At 36.7% G+C, this 24320-nt stretch overlaps 1 protein-coding gene across 1 annotated transcript in view; it reads right to left on the bottom strand.

Annotated features, from left to right (window-relative positions):
• Nucleotides 1–24320, bottom strand: part of LOC107737682 (laminin subunit beta-2-like) — a 42609-nt gene that overhangs the window by 6764 nt on the left and 11525 nt on the right. The window contains exons 3-27 of the mRNA XM_016549270.1: nt 18203–18372; nt 17302–17353; nt 13636–13709; nt 13314–13502; nt 13130–13193; nt 11937–12139; nt 11717–11837; nt 11448–11636; nt 11180–11359; nt 10877–10989; nt 10695–10774; nt 10034–10190; nt 8704–8844; nt 8448–8609; nt 7606–7727; nt 6160–6280; nt 5317–5509; nt 5004–5147; nt 4603–4834; nt 3546–3709; nt 3249–3473; nt 2929–3143; nt 1686–1782; nt 1235–1607; nt 765–949 (exon numbers count right to left, since the gene is read on the bottom strand). Coding sequence (XP_016404756.1) covers nt 765–949; nt 1235–1607; nt 1686–1782; nt 2929–3143; nt 3249–3473; nt 3546–3709; nt 4603–4834; nt 5004–5147; nt 5317–5509; nt 6160–6280; nt 7606–7727; nt 8448–8609; nt 8704–8844; nt 10034–10190; nt 10695–10774; nt 10877–10989; nt 11180–11359; nt 11448–11636; nt 11717–11837; nt 11937–12139; nt 13130–13193; nt 13314–13502; nt 13636–13709; nt 17302–17353; nt 18203–18372 — 3966 coding nt within the window. The remainder of the gene's footprint in view (nt 1–764; nt 950–1234; nt 1608–1685; nt 1783–2928; nt 3144–3248; nt 3474–3545; nt 3710–4602; nt 4835–5003; nt 5148–5316; nt 5510–6159; nt 6281–7605; nt 7728–8447; nt 8610–8703; nt 8845–10033; nt 10191–10694; nt 10775–10876; nt 10990–11179; nt 11360–11447; nt 11637–11716; nt 11838–11936; nt 12140–13129; nt 13194–13313; nt 13503–13635; nt 13710–17301; nt 17354–18202; nt 18373–24320) is intronic.

Genomic DNA, 24320 nt, shown 5'->3' with positions numbered 1-24320 from the left:
ATTAAGGTGTTTACATGAAGGCTTTTCAGTCCGATTGAGCCGTCAATCCGATTACAAACAGATTATTTGGTTGCATGTAAACGTAGCCATTGTGGAGTCACTTCTCCCCTGCTCCAGACTTGTGTTGGGTGTTGTTTATTAAGTCTGTTGAGTGTGGCACAAACTTTGAACATTTCTTCATGGAATAACTTTTGATTGTTATAGTGTATTCCTGTTGTCCAGCAGTGTTGTGCTGATACTATACAGGTAGTGTGACTACTTTAACTTAGTTTCTTTGTTAAGGTATTAAAAAGGTATTGTAATTTTTGTTTGTTTGTTTGCTTTATGATTAAATTGGAAGCTGTAGGGAGAGGGTGCCATTTTATTTTGTACTCACCGTTTATCCCTGTTTCTGGTTAGGGAGGGAGTTGAGGAAAGCTTTTGTTGTTGATATGTTATGTTTTGTTATTTAGTACTCCTCCTGTAAGTTAGCTGCTGTTTTGTTTGTTGTTTTGGCCAGGCCTTCTCCTGAAGACATTTATTGCTTCCGTGTTTCTTGCTGATTTAAATAAATTGTCTAAGTTTACCTAAACCAAGTGGTTGTCTTGCATTTCTGGGGCAGAGGACTGGAGTGATTCCTCCACGTTTTATTTTTCGTTCATTACTTTTTTTTTTATAAGCTTAAGTTAACCTGTTACTCCCACTCCCAACCCTAGACTGGGAAAGTGGAAGGTAACAATGTCATATCTTATATTTTTTTAACAAAAAAAAAAATACTACTTTACCTGCCAATTCAGCAGTATGGTAGTTCTCCAGCTCTCTGTGCAGTCGGTGAAGCGTATTGTTCAAGTCTTTCAGTTCTTTCTCCAGTGCAGTTAGATTTCGTTTCAGAGCATTGTCAAGGTTTGCCGTCACATTCAGCTCCCAACTCACGCCCATCAGACGCCCATCAGTCAAAGCTATCTCCGCTCTGAAAATATGTCCATTTAAATGGAAAGAAAATTACAATTATCTTCATGTAACGTGAAACCAAAGTCAAAAATTATACTCGCAAAGTGCCAATGCAACTAACAATTTATGTTCGGTGCATAATAAAATAGCGTTTGCAAAATAATACATAGTTTAAATTTAACTGCAAGATTGATAATGCAACCTTTGTTAATGCAAGTGACATAAATGATTTTTAGGCCCTGTCTGCAAGCTTTACTAAAGTAAAAATACATTTACAGTGCCGCCCACTGTGTGCAAGCTTTACCTCAAGTCATCAATGGCCTGGCTTATTAGGTTATAGATTCCCTCTCTGTCTCCATTTCGAATCAGGTCTTGAATCTGTGCGAGCTTCTTCTCCAGCTCACGTATGCGGCTATCGTTGACTCCGGGAACCTCACCCTTTTCCAGGATCATGGCAATGACATCCTTGATGTGGGTCAGATCTCGGCCGATCTGGCACACAGCATCATCCCATAGCTGGAAGCAGGGATGACAGGGAACGCACTTGGGGAAGTTTCCGGTAAAGCCGTGGGCGCACTCGTCACAGCGACGTCCTGAAGCCTCCTCCTTACACACACACGCTCCTGTTAAACGGTCACACTGAGCCATCTCGGAGCCCAGAGGGTGGCAGTTACACTCTGATTAGAGGGAGATAAAGGAATAATGAGATGACACAGAAGAAACAGGAGTAAGTGTACTGTATGTGCACTACTCACCTTCACACTGCACTCTGGGATCACCCCAGTGAAACGCCTCACATTCACTGCACTGTCGCCCTCCAAAACCTGGCTGACAATGACACTGGCCACTGAACTACAAGTAAGTACAGAGGCAGAAGAAGAAAATTATTAAGCCAGAAAAACTTTCAAATCCATGTCCCTCTTCAGACAAAAATAAATAAATAAATAAATGAGATTAATTAATTATAAATAAATAAATAAATGTCATCTGAAGCATCTTTGATCGTAATGTAAGTCTAAAATGTCTGATACAACTGTTTAAGGTAATAAATATTTAGGTATCTATTCTAGTTTGTCTTTTTAATTTTAAATTTTTTTAATTTTGCAAGAAACACTATCATTCAAAAGTTTGGTGTCATAATATTTTGAAAGAAGTATCTTATGCTCATCAATGATGCATTTATTTGATTGAAAACAGTAAAAAATAATAAATATTATTACAATTTAAAATAACAATTTTATATTTTAATACATTTAAAAAGTAATTTATTCCTGTGATGTCGAAGCTGAATTTTCTGCATCCATTACTATAGTTTTCATTGTGACAGGATCCTTCAGAAATAATTCTAATATGCTGATTTGGTGCTCAAGAAACTTTTTCAAGACTATCTGAAGAACAGAAAGTTCAAAAGAACAGCATTTATTTGAAATAGAAATCTTTTGAAACATAATACATCCTTGCTGAATAAAAATTTTAATATATTTAAAAAATCTTTCGGACCCTTTTGAACTTTTGTAGCATATATATTGGTAATTAAAAAAGAAAGAAGTAAAGTACATATACTTTTATCATTGTTTATTTTTGCTATGCCTCCTTGTTTTGTCCTTTATTGCATTTTGTTTTTATCGTCTTATACTTTATTGTATATTCTTTATATTTATTGTCTCTGTAATTTATCGTCTGTTCCCCTTCTACCCTATCGTTCTCATGAGGAGATAACAAAAGAAACATGCCATTTATATAAATAAGCTTAGTAGCATTAAATGTTTTTGCATGTTTATGCATGACAATAAACAGTTGCCATGTACATTTCATCCCATTTGGGGGTTTGACTACCCCTGTTGTAATGTATAGTCACGTCTGCTCATGTTACTTTACCTCAACTTATGTATTTATTATTATAGCAAGTTTTATGTTGAGGTTTCAATCTTGAGAGACTAACCCTGATAAAGTACAGATGTAATGATAAAGAAAGATACTGTATGCCACAGGACATACCATGTTGCAGTGGGTGCTGAGGGAATTTGGTTGAGCACATTCGCAGAGTTCACATCCAAAGTCTGAGCCGAAGTTCCAGTGGTTGAGGGCGCACTGGTCACAGTTGTGGCCAATGATGTTTGGCTTGCAGGGGCATTGGCCAGTCCGTTTATCACAGTGACACACTCCATCAGTACAGTAGTCATCTACAGTGCCTGCAGTTACACAAGTACAGCCTGCAGGACAAGACAGAGTGCAGAATTACACATAAATGCATAAATTCACTTCCAATTCATTGTAAATGCAATTATGTTTTGAAGCTTTAGAGTCACTGTACTTACGCCTACAGTCCTGAGCGAGTGCATTTCCAAAATAACCTGGTTTACACTCAGAACAAGAGTGGCCGTCTGTGTTATACAGGCACCTGAGGCATTGGCCGGTCCGTGGGTCACATGACTCTGGGTCCTGGGGGTCAATGTTCCCGTTGCATTGGCACGGCCAGCACATCCCGCCAGGCTGCTCAGGATCCCCATAGTACCCAGGGGCGCAGCGATCACAGCGAGGACCTGAGAGAGGACACTGTCAGTAAACCTACTTAATGAGAATTATAGACTATTGATTTTGAGACACTATTTTACCTGCATATCCTTCATCACACTGGCAGAGGATCTGGTTGGAGGCATAGTCTGTGTGACAGGAAGCTCCATTGGAGTGTCCGCTGTCAGGGTGTCCTGGACATGGACAGGGGTGACAGTGCTCGCCGGAACCCAATATTGGGTTACCATAGAAACCGTTTACACACCTAAAGTAAGAAAGGACAGAATAATAGATACACATCTTTAGAGAATAATATCTTATTCATTTTATTTCTAATTAATTACTTTAAGTCTTGTCTCACTACACTTATTACAGGGCAGCCTATGGATACATGCATATTAGCATAATACCACATATTAATTATTATTTATTAAACATAATATTTTATGCAGTATTTTGTAAATTTTTTGTATTTAAAAGATTACATTTTTACTGTTTTACTTTTATTTTTACTCTTTTTGAAAGTCTCTTACAGTATATATGCTCACCAAGGCTGCAATTATTTCATAAGAAAAACACAGTAAAACAGTAATATTGTGAAATATTGATTTAAAATAATTGTTTAAAATAACTATTATCTATTTGAATGTGTTTTAAAATATAATTTATTTCTATGGCAAAGCTGAAATTTCTACATCCATTACTCCAGTCTTCAGTGTCACATGATCCTTCAGAAATCATTATAATATGCTGATTTGCTGCTCAAGAAACATTTCTTATGTGGAAACCATGATGCATTTTTTTGTCAGGATTCTCTGACAAATACAAAGTAAAAAAAAAATCATTTATCTGAAATAGACAGTGCAAAAATGTAAAAGTCTTTACTGTCATTTTTGGTCAAGTTAATGCATCCTTGCAGAATAAAATCAACAAATCTTACACTACCATTCAAACATTTGAAGTCAGTATTTAATATAGAAATATCTATATTTATTAATGAATTTACTTTAATAATTTGTCATATTTGATATACAGATTGTGACAGCTTCACCCTCCTTTGCATGGCATGCATCACTTTGTGACTTTAATCAGTGACTCAAATGTAATTTGTCAACATTGATTTAGTCAGTGTATTGACCTCATTAAGCAGTCTCTCACCTCTCACACAACTGTCCAACTGTGTAGTCTCGGCACTCATAGCAGGCACCTGTTTCAGGGTCACAGCTCTCCGCATGGCCGTTACACTGGCACTGTCTACAGTTTGGAAATCCCCACTGACCCGGCTGGCATTCAGAGCACTGGCGGCCAGTCGCCCCATGCCGGCACGGACACTGGCCTGTCACGGGGTCACACTGATGCCCTACAGAGCCCTGAGAGTGGCAGTCACATACTGTTGCAGGCAGAGAAAGGGGAGTGAGGAACAATGAGAAATGTGTCAAATTTAATTCAAATCTTAAACTAACATTTGTGAAAAAATAAACAGTTATGATATAAAAAAACAAAGACGGCCCTATTCATTTAAATATCAATTAAAATGCTTATTCTCCTCTGACTCTTACCAGTGCAGCCATATGGCCCAAATCCGTACGTCCCCGGTGCACACTGATCACATTTACGGCCAATAACATTGGGTTTACAGTGGCATTGACCTCCGACTTTGTCACACTCGGCACTCAGTGAACCCTGAGGGTCACATTGACATGCTGCAGAAATAAAAAGTTCAAACTATTATCAAGCCATTCGTAAGAATCTAAACAACAGCATGAGATTGATCTGAATAAACAATTAAATGATGTGTTGTGATGTGACTGTTGTTCTGACAGGACATTGTGGAGGGATCTTCAGCTTTGACCTCATCACTGTGTGACTCACCCAGGGCACCGTTATACATGATCGCAGAGATGCTGCAGATGAGTGTAGTGCACAGCTCGGCCAGCGCAGGCATTGGCAAGGTCATGAAGGAATCCAAACACATGTACAACTCCATCTCCTGGCGTCGACTCTCATCTGGGCCGTCATCACCCTGGAAACCTGGGAGCTCATCATTCCTGGGTATAAGTACAAGCTGTGGGGAGAGAGATAAAGAGTAAGCATTTGTCATTATTAGATCAACAGAAGTCTCAACAATTATGTAATTGCACCAGCAGGGGGCAGTGCTTGTTTTAACTGTGGTTAGGAAATTGCAACACATGCTTTCCTCGTTTTAAAAAGGGATAGTTCACCCAAAAATGAAAATTCTGTCATTAATTACTCATTATTTAGTTATGGGCATCGTTAAAATGTTACAGTTGAACCACTGATGGACTGTTTTGACGCTAGGAGAATACTTTTTGTGCGCAAAAAAAATAAAAAAACGTTGAAGAAATAGTTGAATAAAGTAGTTCTTTTTGTTTTCTTTCCACACAAAAAGTAATCCCATAGCTTCAAAACATTACAATTGAACCACTGATGTCACATGGACTATTTTAATGATGTCCTTACTATCTTTCTAGGCCTTGAACATGGTAGGACCCTTGCTGTCTAGTATGCAGGGTCAGAAAGCTCTCGGATTTCATCAAAAATATCTTTATTTGTGTTTGTTAGATGAATGAAGGGTTTGGAACGACATGAGGGTGAGTAATTAATGACAATTTTCTTTGTTGGGTGAACTTTCCCTTTAAGCTTTTAATAATATGTAAAAATGACTGATAATGGTAAATGAGAGAGGATCCTTACTGAGTCTATCAGGGTGAAGGCAGTGAGATGTCGGTGAGACACGGCATGACGCTGGAAACGGATGGACACCACATACTGGTTGTTTGGCTCAAAACAAAAGGGCCTTGGCATTTCAACATACCTGTCAAGTGTTACAAACCATTATTAACAATATTCATTAACAGTCTAATCATGCACATTTCTTTCCCTTTACTCTACAAATCAATTAAAAATGTCTAAACATATACAATGAGGTCCAAAAATCTGATGGGATCCAATAAAAATCTTAAATTTAATGTCTAATTAACATCCTAAATAACGTTTTAGGACTTAAAAAATATAATACAAAGAAATGTTATGGCATAACAAAACACTGTGACCTATTTCAGAAGATCATAATCATATAAAACTTTTCCAATTGAAATAAAAGCACATTTTGAAGATGTACACACTTCCATTCAAAAGTTTGTTTTAATGCTTATCCAAGACTGATTTACTTGATCGAAAAGAAGGGAAAAAAAGAAAGTCTCTTACATATGCTCACCAAGGCTGCAATTATTTAATTAGAAAAATACAGCAAAAACAGTAATATTGTAAAATATTTTTGTGATTTAAAATAACTATTATCTATTTGAATGTAATTTGAATATGTTTTCAAATGTAATTTATTTCTGTGATGGCAAAGCTGAATTTTCAGCATCATTACTTCAGTCTTCAGTGTCACATGATCCTCCAGATCATATTCTAATAACTCTACCATTCTAATAAAAACCTTAATATTTTTTGGGGGAAAAAATAATAAAATAATAATAAAATAAATGAATATCTTACTGACCCCAAACTTTTGAATGGTAGTGAATATCACAGAAATAGGAAAGTACCATGTGAGATATGATTAGTATTTTTATTCACAAACTACCACTATATTTCACCAGCTTTAATTGGGTGGAGCACATACAGCTGCTTCCTTTCCCTATGTTAGCAACATTCATTGACTCAAATCCCTTTCCAGCACCAGACAGCCACCCTTATTTAGTTTCCCTCAGTTAGACAGCAGCTCCACCAGCCTGACAATGTCTGTGAAGTCTTATCTCCTGGCTGGGTTTTATTTTCCCATCGAAAGACTTAGACCGGTAATATATCCAGACTGAACTTCCTGAACTCACCTGACTCCCTGTCTCCTTTCATTTTCTCAGATTGCAATGGCACCCAAAAACTCACCCCTTGCAGGTAAATGATCAAAACAACTGCCGTGGAACTCTGTTTCCCATGAAGTGAGGGTGGGCTAAACAAGCTTTAAAATAGTACTTTGTACATAATACGCAATAATACATAAGTCTACACTACACTAACTATGAATGGAGTGCTTACAAAGAAATATCAATGCGTAATTGCATCCCAATACAAAGCATTCCTGATATGTCAGGTAAACACGGACACACACAGACATAAACACAATGATATTACCTCCTGTGGTGGGACATTGTGACTGTGTATATCTGCTCTGTGGGCAGCATGTTTCCACAGCGGAGACTTGTGGGTAAATCCAGGGACGTGATGCTCACTAGAGCCTCCCAGTCCTCTGTGGACTGTATACAAACAAAAAAGAACAGACAAAATGATTAATAATATCATTAACTTTAAATCAAAGATGAGATTTTGGGATATTTTATTAAGTAAATACACTACAATTTGTTTTTAGAAATTTAGGGGAAAAAACCTTGTATGTTTGTCCAGTACAAATATTTCTTTAATCAAAATACATTTACCTGAAAACAAAATGAAAAAAAAAAAAAAACTGCAAAATGTATCAACATTAAGTGAGTTTATGCACAGTCAATGAGGTAAAAAAAAACTGTTTAATCTTTGAATTATTTTTCTGACCTCACTGCCAGATATTTTTTTCTTGTTTTAAGCTTAAACTCACTTAATTTTGATACATTTTTCAGAAAAACAAAACTTTATATGATGTAATTTTCCTTCTTTATTGTATTAACTGTATAGATTTAAGAATGTTTATATTGGAAAATGAGACAAAAATACTAAGTAAATACTAAAATACTAAGTAAAAAATACTAAGGAAGAAAATAATTTTTCACAGTGTTTAAGGACATTTACACCAGTTTAAACTTATTTGTGTTTTGAAACGTGGTAGCTGGTTTCTGGTCTAAGCTGGTTCCAGATGGTGATTACTTACTAAGTAGTATGACTAGCTGGTTGCTGTTTGTAGGCTGGTCTAAGATGACCTACCAGCTAGTAATCAGCTACCATGTTTCGAAACAATCTCTCAGGTGTTTCAGACCACACACCTCTGGCTCATATCTGATCATAATGTCATATTCCATAGCGTAAGGGATGTTGCTGATGGTGAACTCGAGGCCAGCGCCGTCTTTAACCCGAGCGAAGCCCGGCCCGGTCCATGTGACCATCTGACCCGGTTGTCTCTCTCTATGCACTGTGCTTACACTGGGCTGAAAACACACATCACAGATTCATATTAAACTAGATACAGCAGTGTAGCGTAGTTGGCTGATGAAGGCGGAGGTGGAGTTATCTGCAACTTACAGTTTGCTGCAACTGTCGGATGCGTCTCAGTGCTGCCCTCTGCTGTTGGGCAATGTGCCGGCGATGATGACGACGGTTTCTTCTCAGCTGATTGTTGAGATGCTGCACACAGTCAGTCTCAGCCTGAAGCCTGGGGTTGCCCTAAAACACAGACACACAAACTATATAATATTCATGAGATTACATTTATATATACTGTATAGCATAAATCGCAGAGTATGGCTATGTCCAGAATGGCATATCTCCATACTCTCAAATTAATCTTCTAGTATGCAGTGTGTATACTATGTATACAACTGCTCCATTATGAATTATATATACTTTGCACACAGTAAGCACATTTTCAATGTAATGCAGTCTTGGTGAAGATAAGAGTCTTTTTTCAACACCATAAAAAACATTCTTACCAACCCCAAATGTTTGAACACAACATGACACCCATTCTGAAAAAAAGATGAGTGAGGTGACAGGCAGAGAAAGTGTGAACTGGAATGATGATGGTGAAGACTGTGTGAACCAAACAGTGCTGTTGTGTGTTTATATGTGTGGTGGGCATTAATAACTCTCTCTGACAGGCTGGCATCTCTTCTGCTCTCTGATCTTATTCTGGGTCACTTCAGCTGTGGAGTATTCTGCAGTTCGTCTGTGTGTTTGTTTGTGTATGCCACAGTGTACCTGCACAACCAGCACTGCCTGAGGGGGGTACAGTGAACTATCCTGGAAAAACCTCATTAAATTATAATGAAAAAACTGCCATTGTGAAAAGAAAAATATATTTAAAATATTAATATATTTTTAAAAGATTAATTTTAACTGGAAAAAAAGACAGGAAAAACTGAATCTTTAACCACTGAATTTTTAACCAAAGCTATCACCAAACCTGAGTGTGACTCAGAGGATATGATGGTATCAGACAGGCATGCCGCTCTGATTGTTTTGTCACACAGAGCAGTGGAAGTGAAGGTACCGGAGGGTTAAACTCACATGAATGTAAACTCACAAAGTAGACATTTTTACATTTTACACATTACATCAACGTTTATAGACCAGCTGAACCATAAAATTGGGGAATTCTTTCACAGGTATGCACATATTAATCTCTCAATCGATGTGCCTGATCCTGTTTCCATGACCCATGATACCAGCATCACCCCCAAGAGCAGAACAGACACCTATTCATAACAACAGGAAGATTTATAGCAGTACCCTGATAATATGACATGAACTCTGCGTAGTTTAGGCTCCCAAAAGGAAAAATAATACATAGTTAAAATGCCAGTATTAGGTGGATTTTAGAAATGTGATCTCCGTGCAATTGAGCATTACTCACTGGAAGAGTAGGATCATCAGGGGAGCGACCTATAGCTTCCTCTGCTTCATACTTATTATAATCCAGAGAAGCACAGAAAAATGCAGGCTGCGCTTCAGAGCACTGCCGACCAATCAGATGAGGCCGACAGTCACACTGACCGTTGTCCATCCTGCATCTGAAGATGAAAGAGAACAGAGTTTAGAGAAAATTGTCATAGATATCTTCAAAATGCTTCAAATCAAGAGTTTAATGATTTGTTTTCATAATGAAATCAGTTCATATTCTGTGGAAGCCCTCAACTTTTTCCTCTGTTGTTTTTAAAAAATATTTTTACTGACATATATATTGTTAAAATTGTATTTATTAGACATTATTTTTATTTTTTAAAAGGAAAAAATATTTATAGGGGGGAAAAAATACATAGAAAAAAAACATCTGGAAAATAGATTCAAAATGTTCATTATTTTCACCTTGCAGTTGGGCACTTCCATTCAGTTCAGTCAATTCTCTAAACAAATTAAAGAGTTCCTGACTTCAGTACCCATCCCAGTCAAATCCCAAAAGAATGCAGGACTTTAATCTTGGCATATCAAAACTACACCCAGATACCAGACACTTCCTTATTGCTAATCAAGGGTAAATACACATTTAAATGCAATAACTGACATCAGTAACTCACCTGTTGCTGGTTGCTCCACCAAAGTCACAATCGCAGGGTCTGCAACCAGCCAGATCATTACTGAGTCCCCAGTATTCAGGCTGTACACAAACACATTCATACAGGCATTTTCTGAATTTTCAATATTAAAACCGCAAACATTTTTGTGATGGTTATTGTTTAAGGAGAGAGTGAAGTCGTACCAGGCACTGATCGCAGTAGCGGCTGGTTACGTATCTCTTACAGGAGCAGTCACCACTGATGTGATCACACGGAGCCCCAACCATAGTGATGCCACGGGGGTCACAGTTACATGCTGCCAATGACATACACATCAGCACAATAAATGTCCCATACAGAGGCCCCTGGGTGAGCATTACATTTTATAGAGCCCCAAATTTTTAAATTGCTTAAAATTTGGACAGTTTCAAATGTTAGTGGAACACGTTCATGATGAACTTGAGAAGCGCTGACTTTACATCCACTAAACACACACAATCACTTACGCTGGCATCCTAGTGGGTTGTCAGGACTGAGTCCATAGTGTCCCTCTTTGCAGTAGTCGCAGCGCTGACCCTTGACGTTCTGCTTACAGCGACACTGACCGCCAATCATACCCAGATCCAGATCAGTATGACTGTCACAAAGTCCTCCCTCCACAGATCCCACCGGGTCACAGTCACAAGCTGCACACACACACAGAAAAAAACATGAACAACAGGCAGGAGAAAACCACGCACAAAAAAGAGACTCCATTGGAAATGAACAACTTACGGATACATGCTGCCGGGTCTCTGATGTCTTTAGTTGGATCCTGATAGTAAAAATGTTTACAGGTTTCACAGTTGCGGCCCATGGTGTTGTGGAGACAGTTGTCACACACACCTCCACTGACGTTCCCCGTAGCAAGATACACCGCCATGTCAAAATGACACTGGTTGGAGTGACCGTTACAGTTGCATTCTGAGAAAAATCACAAGTGAAGACTTGTTTGCCATTTGTATTTGTATTTAACTTCTTCATGCGTGTGTACAGTCTCTTACCCCTGCATGTATGTGCGTTATCAGTCTCGGCGGGCCTCCAGGGTGCATCATGGTAGAAATCTCTACAGCGCTCACAGTTTAATCCCACAGTGTTGTGCTTACACACGCAACGTCCATGAATCTGTCCAATCAAAAAGATGGGATGTATTAAATAGTGTGCTCCATTCACAATCAAACAATAATCAAGCTGTTATTTGAAATCAGTTTGACCGATACCCACCATGCCCGGATCCCTGGAGGTCACTCCGGGTACTGGTGCGCACTCTGATGCGTGACCGTAGCAGAAGCAGCTGCCGCGCACAACCAGCTCATACAGCGCATAGTAATATTTCTGCAGCACATCCGGACGCCGGTCAAGAAGGTTATCACCCAGAGTGTGCAGTTTAGTGAAGTTTATCCGGAGATTAGTGATCCGCAACAAATCTGAGGGAAGATTGTTAACAAACTGTGTGATTGGCAGCTGCATTATATGCAGTGCTGTAGACACAAAATGAACACTCACTACAGTAAATGAGAGTAAAATTGGCTTTAGCAAGTAAATAACTCACAAGTTGGCCATTAAAAGAAAAGTAAACCCAAAAATGTAAGTTTTCTAAAACTTTACCCTCAGGCTATCCAAGATGTAGATGAGTTTGTTTCTTCATTGGAAAAGATCTGGAGAAACTTGCTCACCAATGGATCCACTGCAGTGAATGGGTGCCGTCAGAATGAGAGTCCAAACGGCTGATAAAAAAACATCACAATAATCCACAAGTAATCCACGTGACTTCAGTCCATCAATTAATGTCTTGTGAAGTGAAAAGCTGTGTGTTTGTAAGAAACAAATCTATCATTAAGAAGTTAACTTCAAACAAGTCTTCTATCTATAATATTGTTTTGGTTTTTTTTCGGTAAAAAAAAGTCAGGAGAGAAATATGGACAGATCAAGCACTGTTTACACGAAAACCATCCAAAACTGTTCTAAACAAATATGTCGGTGAAGTTTGATGTCAGAGGACAATAGGGGAAGGACTTTTTCACAGGAGGAAGCATTATCATGGATTATTTAATCATATTTTAGCTAGAAGTGTCGGTTTAATGTTAAAACACCATAACGATGGATTTTTCATACGAACACACAGTTTTTCACTTCACAAGACATTAATTGACGGACTGGATTCTTGTTGATTATTGTGATGTTTTTTATCAGCGGTTTGGACTCACATTCTGACGGATCACTGTATTCACTCCATTGGTGAGCAAGTGATGTAATGCTAAATTGCTCCAAATCTGTTCTGATGAAGAAATAAACTCATCCACATCTTGGGTGGCCTGAGGGTGAGTAATAATCCCATTTAGATGAGGAGAAATATATTTTAATAAAAAATATTACACAACAGTTACATGGTAAAAGATTTGTTACATTTCACTAACCCTGAATGTCAAGACTGTATGGGTCTTTGACATGGATCGCAGGATCAAGCACTTTGTAGATGACCTAAAAAATAATATTAATACAATCATATAGTGGGACTGTGGGTGAATGCTACATTCAAAAGTAACAATAAAAAACAGATTAAAACATATCCTTATTAAAATAGCCTCAGCACACACTCACCTCTCCTTCAGTGGACGGCTCAATGTCAGAGTAGCGCTCCTCACAGATGACCTCATCAATAAACCGCAGCGAGTGGGCAGGAATCCGGGGGAAAGTCTTGGTGCAGTTGTAGGCAAAGTAGCGATATGGCCTCCATGTACGGCCAAAATCAGAAGAACGCTCAATTATCATAGCAGCAGGCCTAAACGTCTGTGGAGATGCAAACAGAAGGTTAAAGTCTTTAGCAGTGAGGAAGGTGGTTCAATTTTACTGACATATATACTTATCTATTATTGAAATATATTGTTGTGCTTATGGATATCCATTTATACTGTATACATACTTTAAACTTCATGATGAAATGAGTAAAATGGAACTCGGCCTCAAGATTCAGTCTAATACTGACATTCTCCTCTCCTGCACACAAACAGACAAAAGAAAACTGAAGGTCATTATCTATAACACTGATTCTGGAATGACTGGAATGCAGCCAAGTTTGTGATTCCAATTCGCGCCCGCAAGCATATGCGAGTGAAGTGTGGCCGCCAATGTGGGAGAGGTGGGACTGACTCGGAGCAACTTTTACACTGTTATAAGCTAGCGGTTCTAAATACAAATAAATAAGCGCTAACAGCACATGCCATTGTGAAAATAGTGAAAAATATCAACAGCTAGCGAAACATCTACAGAAAAATATACCGGATTAACCTGGCTGCCTTCTCACTAGAGCCCCTGCTTTACAGCACGGTTAATGATATGCTAATGAAAGGATCCCTTGACGTGATTGGTTATTGATTTTTGTGACGTAGCAAAAAAGGTGTACCATTACTCAGCAATGGTGTTGATTAATGGATTGGCACATGGTTTGTCTAAAAGCATATTAAAAACACCACATAGACAAATAAACAACAAAAAAAAAACATGTGATTTTCATTACAGGGGGACTTTAAGTACAGTACAGTTTTTTTTTTTTACTTTTTAAGTACAGTGCAGTTTTTATAAAATGTTTAGGTACAGTACATTTTAATTTAATAGGTTTTTTTTTTTTACTTTTTAAGTACAGTGCAGTTTTTATAAAATTTTTAGGTACAGTACATTTTAATTTAATAGTTTAAGTTTTTTATTTACCTGTATGTAAGTACAGTGCAGTGTTAATGTTCAAACTGTCTTTACAATGTTTAAAGTGGCCGACAAAAATAAATATTCTTATAAGGAATTTAAAAAATATATATATTTATATTTAGTTTTTGAACTGTGCATAGCTGTAGCTGAATAATTAGGCCTAGTACGCTACTGTATTTTAATGTTGGTCATTATGGTGGTACTTGGAGAGCCAAATATTTTCTGAGGTGGTACTTGGTGTAAAAAGTTTGAGAACCACTGATCTACAATATTCAGTGGAACTAATACAGTCATTTTTTTTCATAACAAATTATTTAATAAAAATTATATTTTTATGAATTTCATAACTTTTAGGTAGACAAATTATTTCCTATGTCATACATTTTCTTTGTTATAATTTAGTGTGGGACACAAACCTAAGACCACCAGTGAAAATGTTTTCATTCTTTGTTAAAGTTTTTGTTTTATCAAATACTAATATATACTAATTAACAGTAGTGTATACCAATTAACATCATAAAAATATTAATAAAAAATATTTTTAAAACAATTGTCTTTACACTTATTATCTTTATGACACTTGTCATCACCATGTATTAAATTAGAAAAAAAAAATCTGACTAAATAAATAAATATACAAATTATTCATCACAAATTATTTTAAATAAAAAAAAATCAACATGATTTCATATCTTTTAGGCAGTAGAATTACTTATGTTATACATTTTCTTTACGCAGCATTTCTAGAACGCAGCAGCAGTTTTCTGTCGGGGATTTGTCGTGCCGTGCCGCTCAGCATCCAGTGTAGACCATAGATATGCATATATATCTAGAATGGGCCTTCTGGATTCAGGTCAGAACATGAGCGTTACCGTGGACGAACGCCAGAGCACTTTGTCTAAGCTAAGTTGTTGTCATGAGCAACAAAACCTACAGCAGTGGCCTGGCTAAACCGACTGAGACACGTGTATTTCTTCAGCTCTCTTGAAAAGGTCACAGCGACGACCAGGGGAAGCTCAGTATCTATTTCAGATCTTCACAAGCTCTGCAGGACACTGATATCAGCACTTCTATAATATTGTGCTTACTACACACTAGACACATGCTTACTGGGGTAGTTTTGAGTGTGAGCTGCCAACAATAGGATTAGCAGTGATCAACTGGATTATGAACTACAGGAATGCTATGCTGGGGCCCTGCAAAAAACACATTTCTAATTCCTCTAGCGCGATTTAACAGCTCTGTGGATTTACACAGTTTAAGTGCATGGAGTGAAATAAGGGATAATAGAGATAAAGAAAGGCACTTTCTAATATTTCTGGTGTCCCAGTCTAGTTTAGGAAAGGTTTTATTTTTGTTTTATTTTTTTGATGCAAGATTATATACATAAGGAATAGGATGGTCAAGATGGTTAAGTTTAAATTTATATTTATAAAAAATAATGACTTGGATATGTCTAAATAATTATTTTTATGCTGAAACGACACCACAATTAAATTACACAATAGTTTAAATCAAATTGAGAAAATAATTGTTTACAAAATATATATTTTTAGGTTTGTTAAGATATATTCACGTTAAGTTCTATTTATTTAGCAACATTTTTATTAAGCATGGCCTTATTGTGAAAAGTCGTTTACAAATAATTCTCAATTAATCTGAAATATTTCTTATATATATAGTTTATACATGCAACATTATTCTAATGGGAGTAGAAAAAAAAGTAAATTAATAAAGTAAATATTTCCATTCCAAAAGCCAATTATTTTATTTAGGAAACAATAAATTGATAAATAAATTAAAAAATAAATAAAATTCATTCATTCATTCGTTAATCCATACATCCATCCTTATTCATTGATTCAATCATCCAGTCTTATTTATCCATCCATCCATATCTATCCATCCTTATTCATTCATTCTTATTTATTCATTCATCAATCCATCCATCCATCCTAATCGATCCATTCTTATTAATTAATTCATTCATCCTCATTCATTCGTTTGTTCATTCATCCATCCATCCATTCATCAATCCATCCATACATTCTCATTCATTCATTCATTCATTCATCCATCCATCCATCCATCAATCCATCAATCCTCATTAATTCATTAATCCATTATTTCCATTAATCCATCCATCCGTGTTCCTTCATCCTCATTTATTCATTAATCCATCATCCTCAATCATTCATTCATTCGTTCAATAATCTACCCATCCTTATCCATCCTCATTCATTCATTAATCCATCCATCCATCCTCATTCATTCATTCGTTCAATAATCTATCCATCCTTATTCATCCTCATTCATTCATTCATTAATCCATCCATCCTCATTCATTCATTAATCCATCCACTCATTAATTCAGTTATTCATTCGTCCTCATTTATTCATTCAATCATCCTCATTCATTCATTTATCCATCCATCCATCCTTATTTATTAATTCATCCAGACTTATTTATTCATTCATTCATATTCATTCATCCATTCCAATTCATTTATAGCCATTCATCCATCTTTATTCATTCATATTCATTCATTTCTCCCGTCATTCGCTCATTCATGCATTCATATTCATATAATGCAGGTCTTTGGCATCAACAAGTTAAAAAACCCCTGGCCTATAGGATGTTTAGATGATTGAAAGGTATAAATCTTGTAATGTAAAAAAGACCAGAGTAAAAATTATGGATCAAGTACCACAATTACTACTGTGCTTTTCGATAATAATAAATAACAGAGCAGTCAATTAAAACTAGAATTTCCATTTGACACTCTTGACGGATATATTGCATTACAAACGGAAATATGGAGAACTCTGCAGACACTCTACTGACAAACAAATTGTCAGACCGCTGACAGGTAACACCTGCACTGACGACAAAATGAGCATAACTCTCTCTGTCTAGGATGTATGGTGCCTCCAGGAGGCTGAACAGTTTGTTAACTTTATGCACCCAAAACGCTTTAATGAGAGGAACATACATAGAACCTAAAAGAACACCAGACATTTTAAATAAACATTCATGAAACATTAAACAGTCAATGAAATTACATTTTATGAGGGCAGAAAAGAGTGCTTTATAGACACCTGAAGGAAAAGGGAGGAGTAGTGATTCAGGATAAAAGAGGAAAAGCAAACAGAGGTAGATGAATACAAGATCTTTTAAATCACACACGTATCGAACAGAAAAACCTTAGGTCGCAGATTTTACTTCAGTGAAAGAGGTGTGGCATACTGAGCAACACACGTGCAAGACAGCAATGTGTACAGTATCGTGTAATCTAACAAGTGTGCAGGTGTGTGTGGATAAAGTCTTGCCTTCATTTTGGGGATCAAATCCCTACAAGGATAGTAAAAAAAATGCACTGTGGTGCTTGAACAAACGGTTTTAATAAAGTTGTGAAGGAACAGGTAATGTAGATGACAGATTTTTGGGTGAACTATCATTTTTATGAAAATCTATAATTGGCAAACAACAGACGTCAGTGGAAAATCCCTGGCATGACTTAAACTGTGTTGAACTAAAATCAATGCAATGATATTTTGATGAATGGTAAGTTTTCATTTGCACAAATTTACCTTACATTTAATAAAAAAAAAACTTCTAAAGGGGCTGCGTGCACGAGCACATCTATCTTCATATGACAAATAATTTCCGTGAGCACAGAGCAAGGCCAAACATGCAGGAGCAGAGAGCATGGTTTACACAGCATGAGATCATGTTTCTGTGTCTATATGAAAGAGAAAGAACGGTTCAGGAATAATGTTGGCTTTACCTGCAAATGACTGACAATGCAGTACTGCTCAGGCCCATCCAGGCCACAGGTGGAGGTGGCGGTCAGGTTAATAGCTCGGCCAATCAGAAGGTTTCCCGTCGCCGGATAACAGCTGCCTTCCATGCAGCCGTGTGGGGCAGAGGGCAGCTCCTGAGCCACAACTGGAAGAACTTAAGAGAACACAGACAGGACGTGTCTGTCATTAGCTGTGTATTTTGATTCACAGAGTCCCCAAGCAGTGTTTACTTCTTCCTACAGACTTAATTTTTTCGACTTGTGGGTAAATTTCCTTTTCCACTTGCTGTGAAGTGACTTCTTATACATATACTCCTTAAGTGCCTTTTGGACATATTCACATATACATTATTCACAACAAATTTCACTTAAGATGACCAAATATTCCACAGTTGTGTGACTGGAATGCACCTTCTAAGGAAGTGGTAAATGCAATTGATCCACATCAAGATAATGTAAAAACTCATGCATCAGTTTTTCCTGACCCACGCCACACTTTTCTTTCCTCATGACAGCCAATGATTGGATGGCACTGCATACAAGCAGCGCGGCTTCTGTTTGATGACCTTGTGGGGCTCACGGTCCCACCCAGGCGGCAGAATCAAAGACTGAGGGTTTAGTTTCTCATTGAGTCAGGAAAATAACTGGCTTTGTTCCACATGGTTACCTCTGCAAAGGGAGAGCTCAAAATGCACTGCGTTTGCCTTTCAAAATCCAGAGTTCATCATAGGGTTATCAGACATTGTCAAATCCAGATGTGTGGGAGGTCTTACATGGATTTCGAACATTCATCTCTAACTTTGTGGAACTATCATTACAGAGGACTAGCATGTAACCACACCGTCAAACTATACCTGCTCATAATGGGTTATGATGTGGCAGGTGGAGAATGGCGATAATCATGTGACCGTACATCTCAATGTGTTTGACCTCTTTATCATTGCTTTATCATTACAACAGACGGGTCTCGGCAGTCAGGGGCTAGGAGCCTTTTGGAAAACCAATGTCCTGGTCAATCTTTGGGCCCCTCGGTGCAAACTTTTTTAACACACCGCTGAATCTGAATAATAATGCTATCATCTCAAAACAGAACAATAAGAGAATGAGCAAATGAAGAAACAAGAGTGGACACAGTGAAAGTAGAAGATGACTATGGGTGGATGGATATGAGTATATTTCTGTTTCTGATATTATATCAATGTTACACAGCCAGAAAAATCTCAATTACTATTAGAGTAATATTGTATATTTTCTCTATATTAATATTTACAGTAAATTACCATCATCACTCTCATAACGTTAATATTCAAAAACACCAGTAATAATACTGTGATGTCTAAAATCTCTTGTAGCATTTAAAATGATCAATTTTAGTTTTTAATGTTGTATTTTTAATTTATTTAGAAAAAACTGAGTGGAATTTTAATATCAGACATTTATCAGTTTTCAGACATAACACAAAAATAATTAATGTATTAGTGGCCACCAAAATATTGGTGCATCTCTACAAATTATTTGAATAAATTTACAGGAATGTACCATTTGACTTTAAAATACAATACTATAAAATACAAATACACAGTACATGAAGTCATCCAATTAATTTATATAGCCTAGTGCTTTTCACAGTACACATTGTTTGAAAGCAGCTTTACAAAAAATCATGATGTTAGTGTTTATAATATCTTAATATCCTCATTATAGTCACATTTAGCAGATTAGAGCTGGACGGTAATATTGTTTAAACTTTTTTGACAAAACAAGCTGGAGATAATATAGTTTAGATTTTGCAATGATATAAATAATCACGCAACCGAGATTGGCTGTATTGCTTTATGTGTACTGTATGTATGCAGGTAAAGTTTTATGTATCTGTTTATTATATCGCTGGGCGATACTTTAATATATCACTAGGCATATAATTAGTAAATCATTCAATTACCAAACATTGTTCTTTGCACAAGAGTGCAGATAAGCCTACAAAGTTCATAACAGTATCAGATCCTGGCCCCTTCTCAGTTAAAAAACGAAAACAAGCACCATAAATTCCATTTGATTGCGTCAAGGTGCTAAACAGTGTGTGAGGGCATTGAAAGGCTTTATGGTTAACTCACGTACAGTAAATTTCCACATAATGAAGGAATAAAGGTCCTGATCTGAATCCTGAATGTGTGTCCGCACACATCCGACTCTCCCTGGGTAAACAGTTGTGAGATATGTATGTTAAACATCCGAAAACCACCAGGACTCGATAAAATTTTAATATTAAAAAAAATTATATAAAATGTTTAATAAAATGAAACCGTTTTATAAAACATTATATACATATACATTATAATTTTTAAAAATAAATTTCTCTACAGGTCTAGCATAAGCTCTGATAGCATAACTAATGGAGTTTACAATTACATCTCTCAAGGGAATTTTGACCTCTATGTGTGTTTGTTTATTATATTTGTAAGAGTGAGAGCTGGGGATTCCCGTGAAAAAAAAATATCCGCAAATACATTTCGTTCACAATCTCGCTAGTTTTCTTCGAAGATGGGGGTATTTCAAAGGCAATCTGTTGAGAGTTCAGGTCGCTAATTACAGGACAGGCGTCTTGAGGAACTTTCATAAGCACAGAGTGTGCTTCAGTCTTTACAGGCCACACACACCAGAAAATACCATTTCTCTACAAAGGGTTTTCTGCCTTATAAGAGCTGACGCTGCTGCAACCCTCATAACAGATTCCCTGAGGTAAAGGATGCATTTAACACTTTTTCTTCATGACTTCTCATGTTCTGACTAGCAAGGGCGAAAACGTGACTGTAAGAGTGTGTGTTTGTGGATTTGATTGGTAGGCAAGAATAGGTTTTGACTGTTTTGCCATAGTCTGTCATTGAGCCTCTAAACATTCTTTTTCTCCTTCAAAGTGTCAGCACAAATGTGGAAAAGAATGATAGAGGGAAAGAGAGATAAATAGGCATCACCTATAGATAAATGGATGATATCTGTACATGCAGTGGATTATTCCCTCTTAAATCTTTCAGTAGACCAATTAACTACAATTAAAGAAATAAAAAAACAAACACTGCGATCTAATAGTTTAAGGCCATATTGGAGAAAATATAAACAAAAAAAGAACAATTTGTAACCACAAAGTAATTTCAAGCTCCATGATTTTCTTGCAATTTAATAAAGTAAACAGATACATATTATTTATATATATTTATACAACAGTTCTTTCTGGTTCATGAATCTTTCCAGCAGTGTGATATTACAGTGATAACAGAACTGTTTGTATGACTCCGCTTGCAGTATTTCTCACAGCGAGTGTCACGGTGGATGCCCAAAAGCACTGTCATTTTTTAAGTAAGACTGTTTTTGCGTCACAGAATGTAGTTTTAAATTTTTTTAGGTGAGAATGTAGTTGTTTAGACTTCAAATATGCAGTTTGTTAATAAAGATAACATCTATTTGAAAATTTGCTTCGAGGTTTTGCGGAGATGTGAGCTCCAGGGCGTCAGCGGGCGTTTAGCGCTCATGAACACGCCGAGAGCAGCCTTACCTCGGCCAGATCTTCTGGAATTTACCACTGGCTCTTGTCTCTTTAGTGATTAAACATGAGATATAATTCATTTTGGGTAATCTAATGGGCAGTCTTTGTTCTCATTAATCTATTATTTGTTCCAGAGCATACAGTTTTGGCTGAGGGTAAAACTCATCACATAATATTTTATATAAATTTAATGCTCTATATCAGAGCACTGCCTTTTTTTTTTTTGACTGAATTACCTAACAACTTTTATGATGGCTGTTGTTGTTGTTTATTAAATATTATTCAATAAATTATATTTTTTATAAATAGTAGTATGTAATAATAGTATTTAGTATTGAGAAACGGTGTGTGTTTGTGATGATTAGTTACATTATTCCACCATTAGATGGTGACAAGAGACTGTTTTTATGAATGAGTTAGCAGTAAAGACTTTTATATTGAAAGAGACTGAAACAGGGTTCTAAACAACAAGGAAGTAATTTTTATTTTCAACAACACTTTGTAAGACGAGCCAACAAATGCACCGAGCAGCGGAAATCACTCTTAACAGATGAAAGAATAGTATGACAAAGATATTGCTTTCCTCAGTGGACATTCAAACTAATATTTTATTGTGAATATGAGATTGAACTGAAGAATGAATACTGTATCAGATGCAGATAAATACGCTCGCTCAGTCCATCTCTCTCTCATAATACTCTACATAATACAGTGAGCTTTTAATACAGTAATACAATAAGCTTTTAATGAAGCAATTCAACATGCCTTCGTTACTAGTTCTAAAGTGAGGTTTTTGAATTAGTAATGGAGGCTTGGGCTCAGTTGTTAAACTGCCAAACCGAGATTTGAATCTGTGGTGGAAGGAAGTAGTTCTGCACAAAAGAGAGTTTTTAAAGACACTCTGTTGCTGTCTCTTATTTATTTACACACTTGTGCCATCGAACTGTTGTATAAATGCAATATTGCACTCGTAGATGTGCGATATGAATGTATATGCATGCAGCCATGTATATAACGGAATAATGTAACTAATCATCATCACGAGGACACACCGTTTCTCAATATGACTGTATATACAGCCATATCGCAATGCTACGTGTGTGATATTGCTCATTTATTTATGCACAAATATGTATTTAATATATGATTTAGTAAATGAACAAACCAATAAATGCCAGAATAGAACTTGTTATAAACAAGATCACAAACAATCATCTTTTATGTTGTGAGAGGCACATGGCTGGCTGCTTGCCCCTGCATTCTCTAACACACCCACGAACTACATAAGCTACCGCACACCCTCTTACCTACATGCCACATTTACAACACACACAGATACAAGCTAAACATCTGGCTGAAGACACAACAACAATGTCTCCGGTTCCAGAGGCAGATGAGCATCTGCAATGTGACGACAGTACAGGAATGCCAAGCCAGGAAAATGTCATTCATTAAGAGAAAAATTCCAGGTGTAAAAGTATCTCACACTGGTCTTACAAAATGCCCATCTGTAGCTAAGGAATGGCATTCTACAAACATTCGACAACAAGCCACCACATGTGCTGAACTGCATGTCATGAGGAAGCTGAGACCACCGCAGAAGAGACTAATGTGTCTCCAAACAATCTGACTATGCTTATGACTTAGGCCTATATAAGCTCTAGGGATGCATGACATATTAGTGCTATTTCAGTTTTCGGACCATATTAGAGATTTTTTAACTTACAATTTTTGGTCACTATTAGATTTTTATTTGTGCTCAATATGAATATGCATTTTCCATACTGTATATTATAAAGTTATGATGGCTAAATTAATAAGTGGACTTATGCATTGTAATTCAGGAATAAAAAGTGGTCTAGCATAGACAATACACTGCCAAACCCTGAAATGGAATGTGAAAAAAAATCAGATAGTGAACTTGCAGGTACAGACAAAGCAAGGCAGCCATTGTTGTTTAAATCAAACAATCATAATTGAACATTTGACAGATCATAACTAGATTATTCCCCCATATCCAGATCGAACTGATATAAAGCAGGCTTAAGCAATGCACCCTAAACCTGGCAGACCTAAATTAAATCTAAATGCAGTTCATTCCAAAATAGGCCAGAGTTCACAAAGTACACATGCTGTAAGACACATAGAGACATTCCATTACAATGGCACACGCTCACACACCTTGATCATATTCCTTGTACAATCATTAATACACAGTCTCACTGACCTACATCAAGTACAGAGAGTAAAGTCGGCACAGAGCCAACAATTTGATTATGTGCCAGAAGAAAATACTGTAAAACACAAGTCCATGTTATCTGTGATGATTAGCATTTGAATTCCTGGGAAGCAGTGGATAAACTTGTTCAGGTGGTCATCTTCCGTTATAAATTTATAGCGTACCTTTGGCCTAAATTGAAATGAAGGAAGCAAGCAAATAAACAAACTTCCTCTCATTCAGTTTTTTATACTGGCCTGAAACATGCCATCCAGTTTACAAATTAAAATGTGATTCTTAAAAAAAAAAAAAAAAAAACTGTGATTGGTTGTTACACCGATTTT

Source organism: Sinocyclocheilus rhinocerous, unplaced genomic scaffold (assembly GCF_001515625.1).
Source record: "Sinocyclocheilus rhinocerous isolate Xijiao unplaced genomic scaffold, SAMN03320098_v1.1 scaffold72, whole genome shotgun sequence".
Taxonomy (NCBI): domain Eukaryota; kingdom Metazoa; phylum Chordata; class Actinopteri; order Cypriniformes; family Cyprinidae; genus Sinocyclocheilus; species Sinocyclocheilus rhinocerous.
The sequence above is the reverse complement of the archived record's forward strand: the minus strand, read 5'-3'. Positions and strand labels throughout refer to the sequence as shown.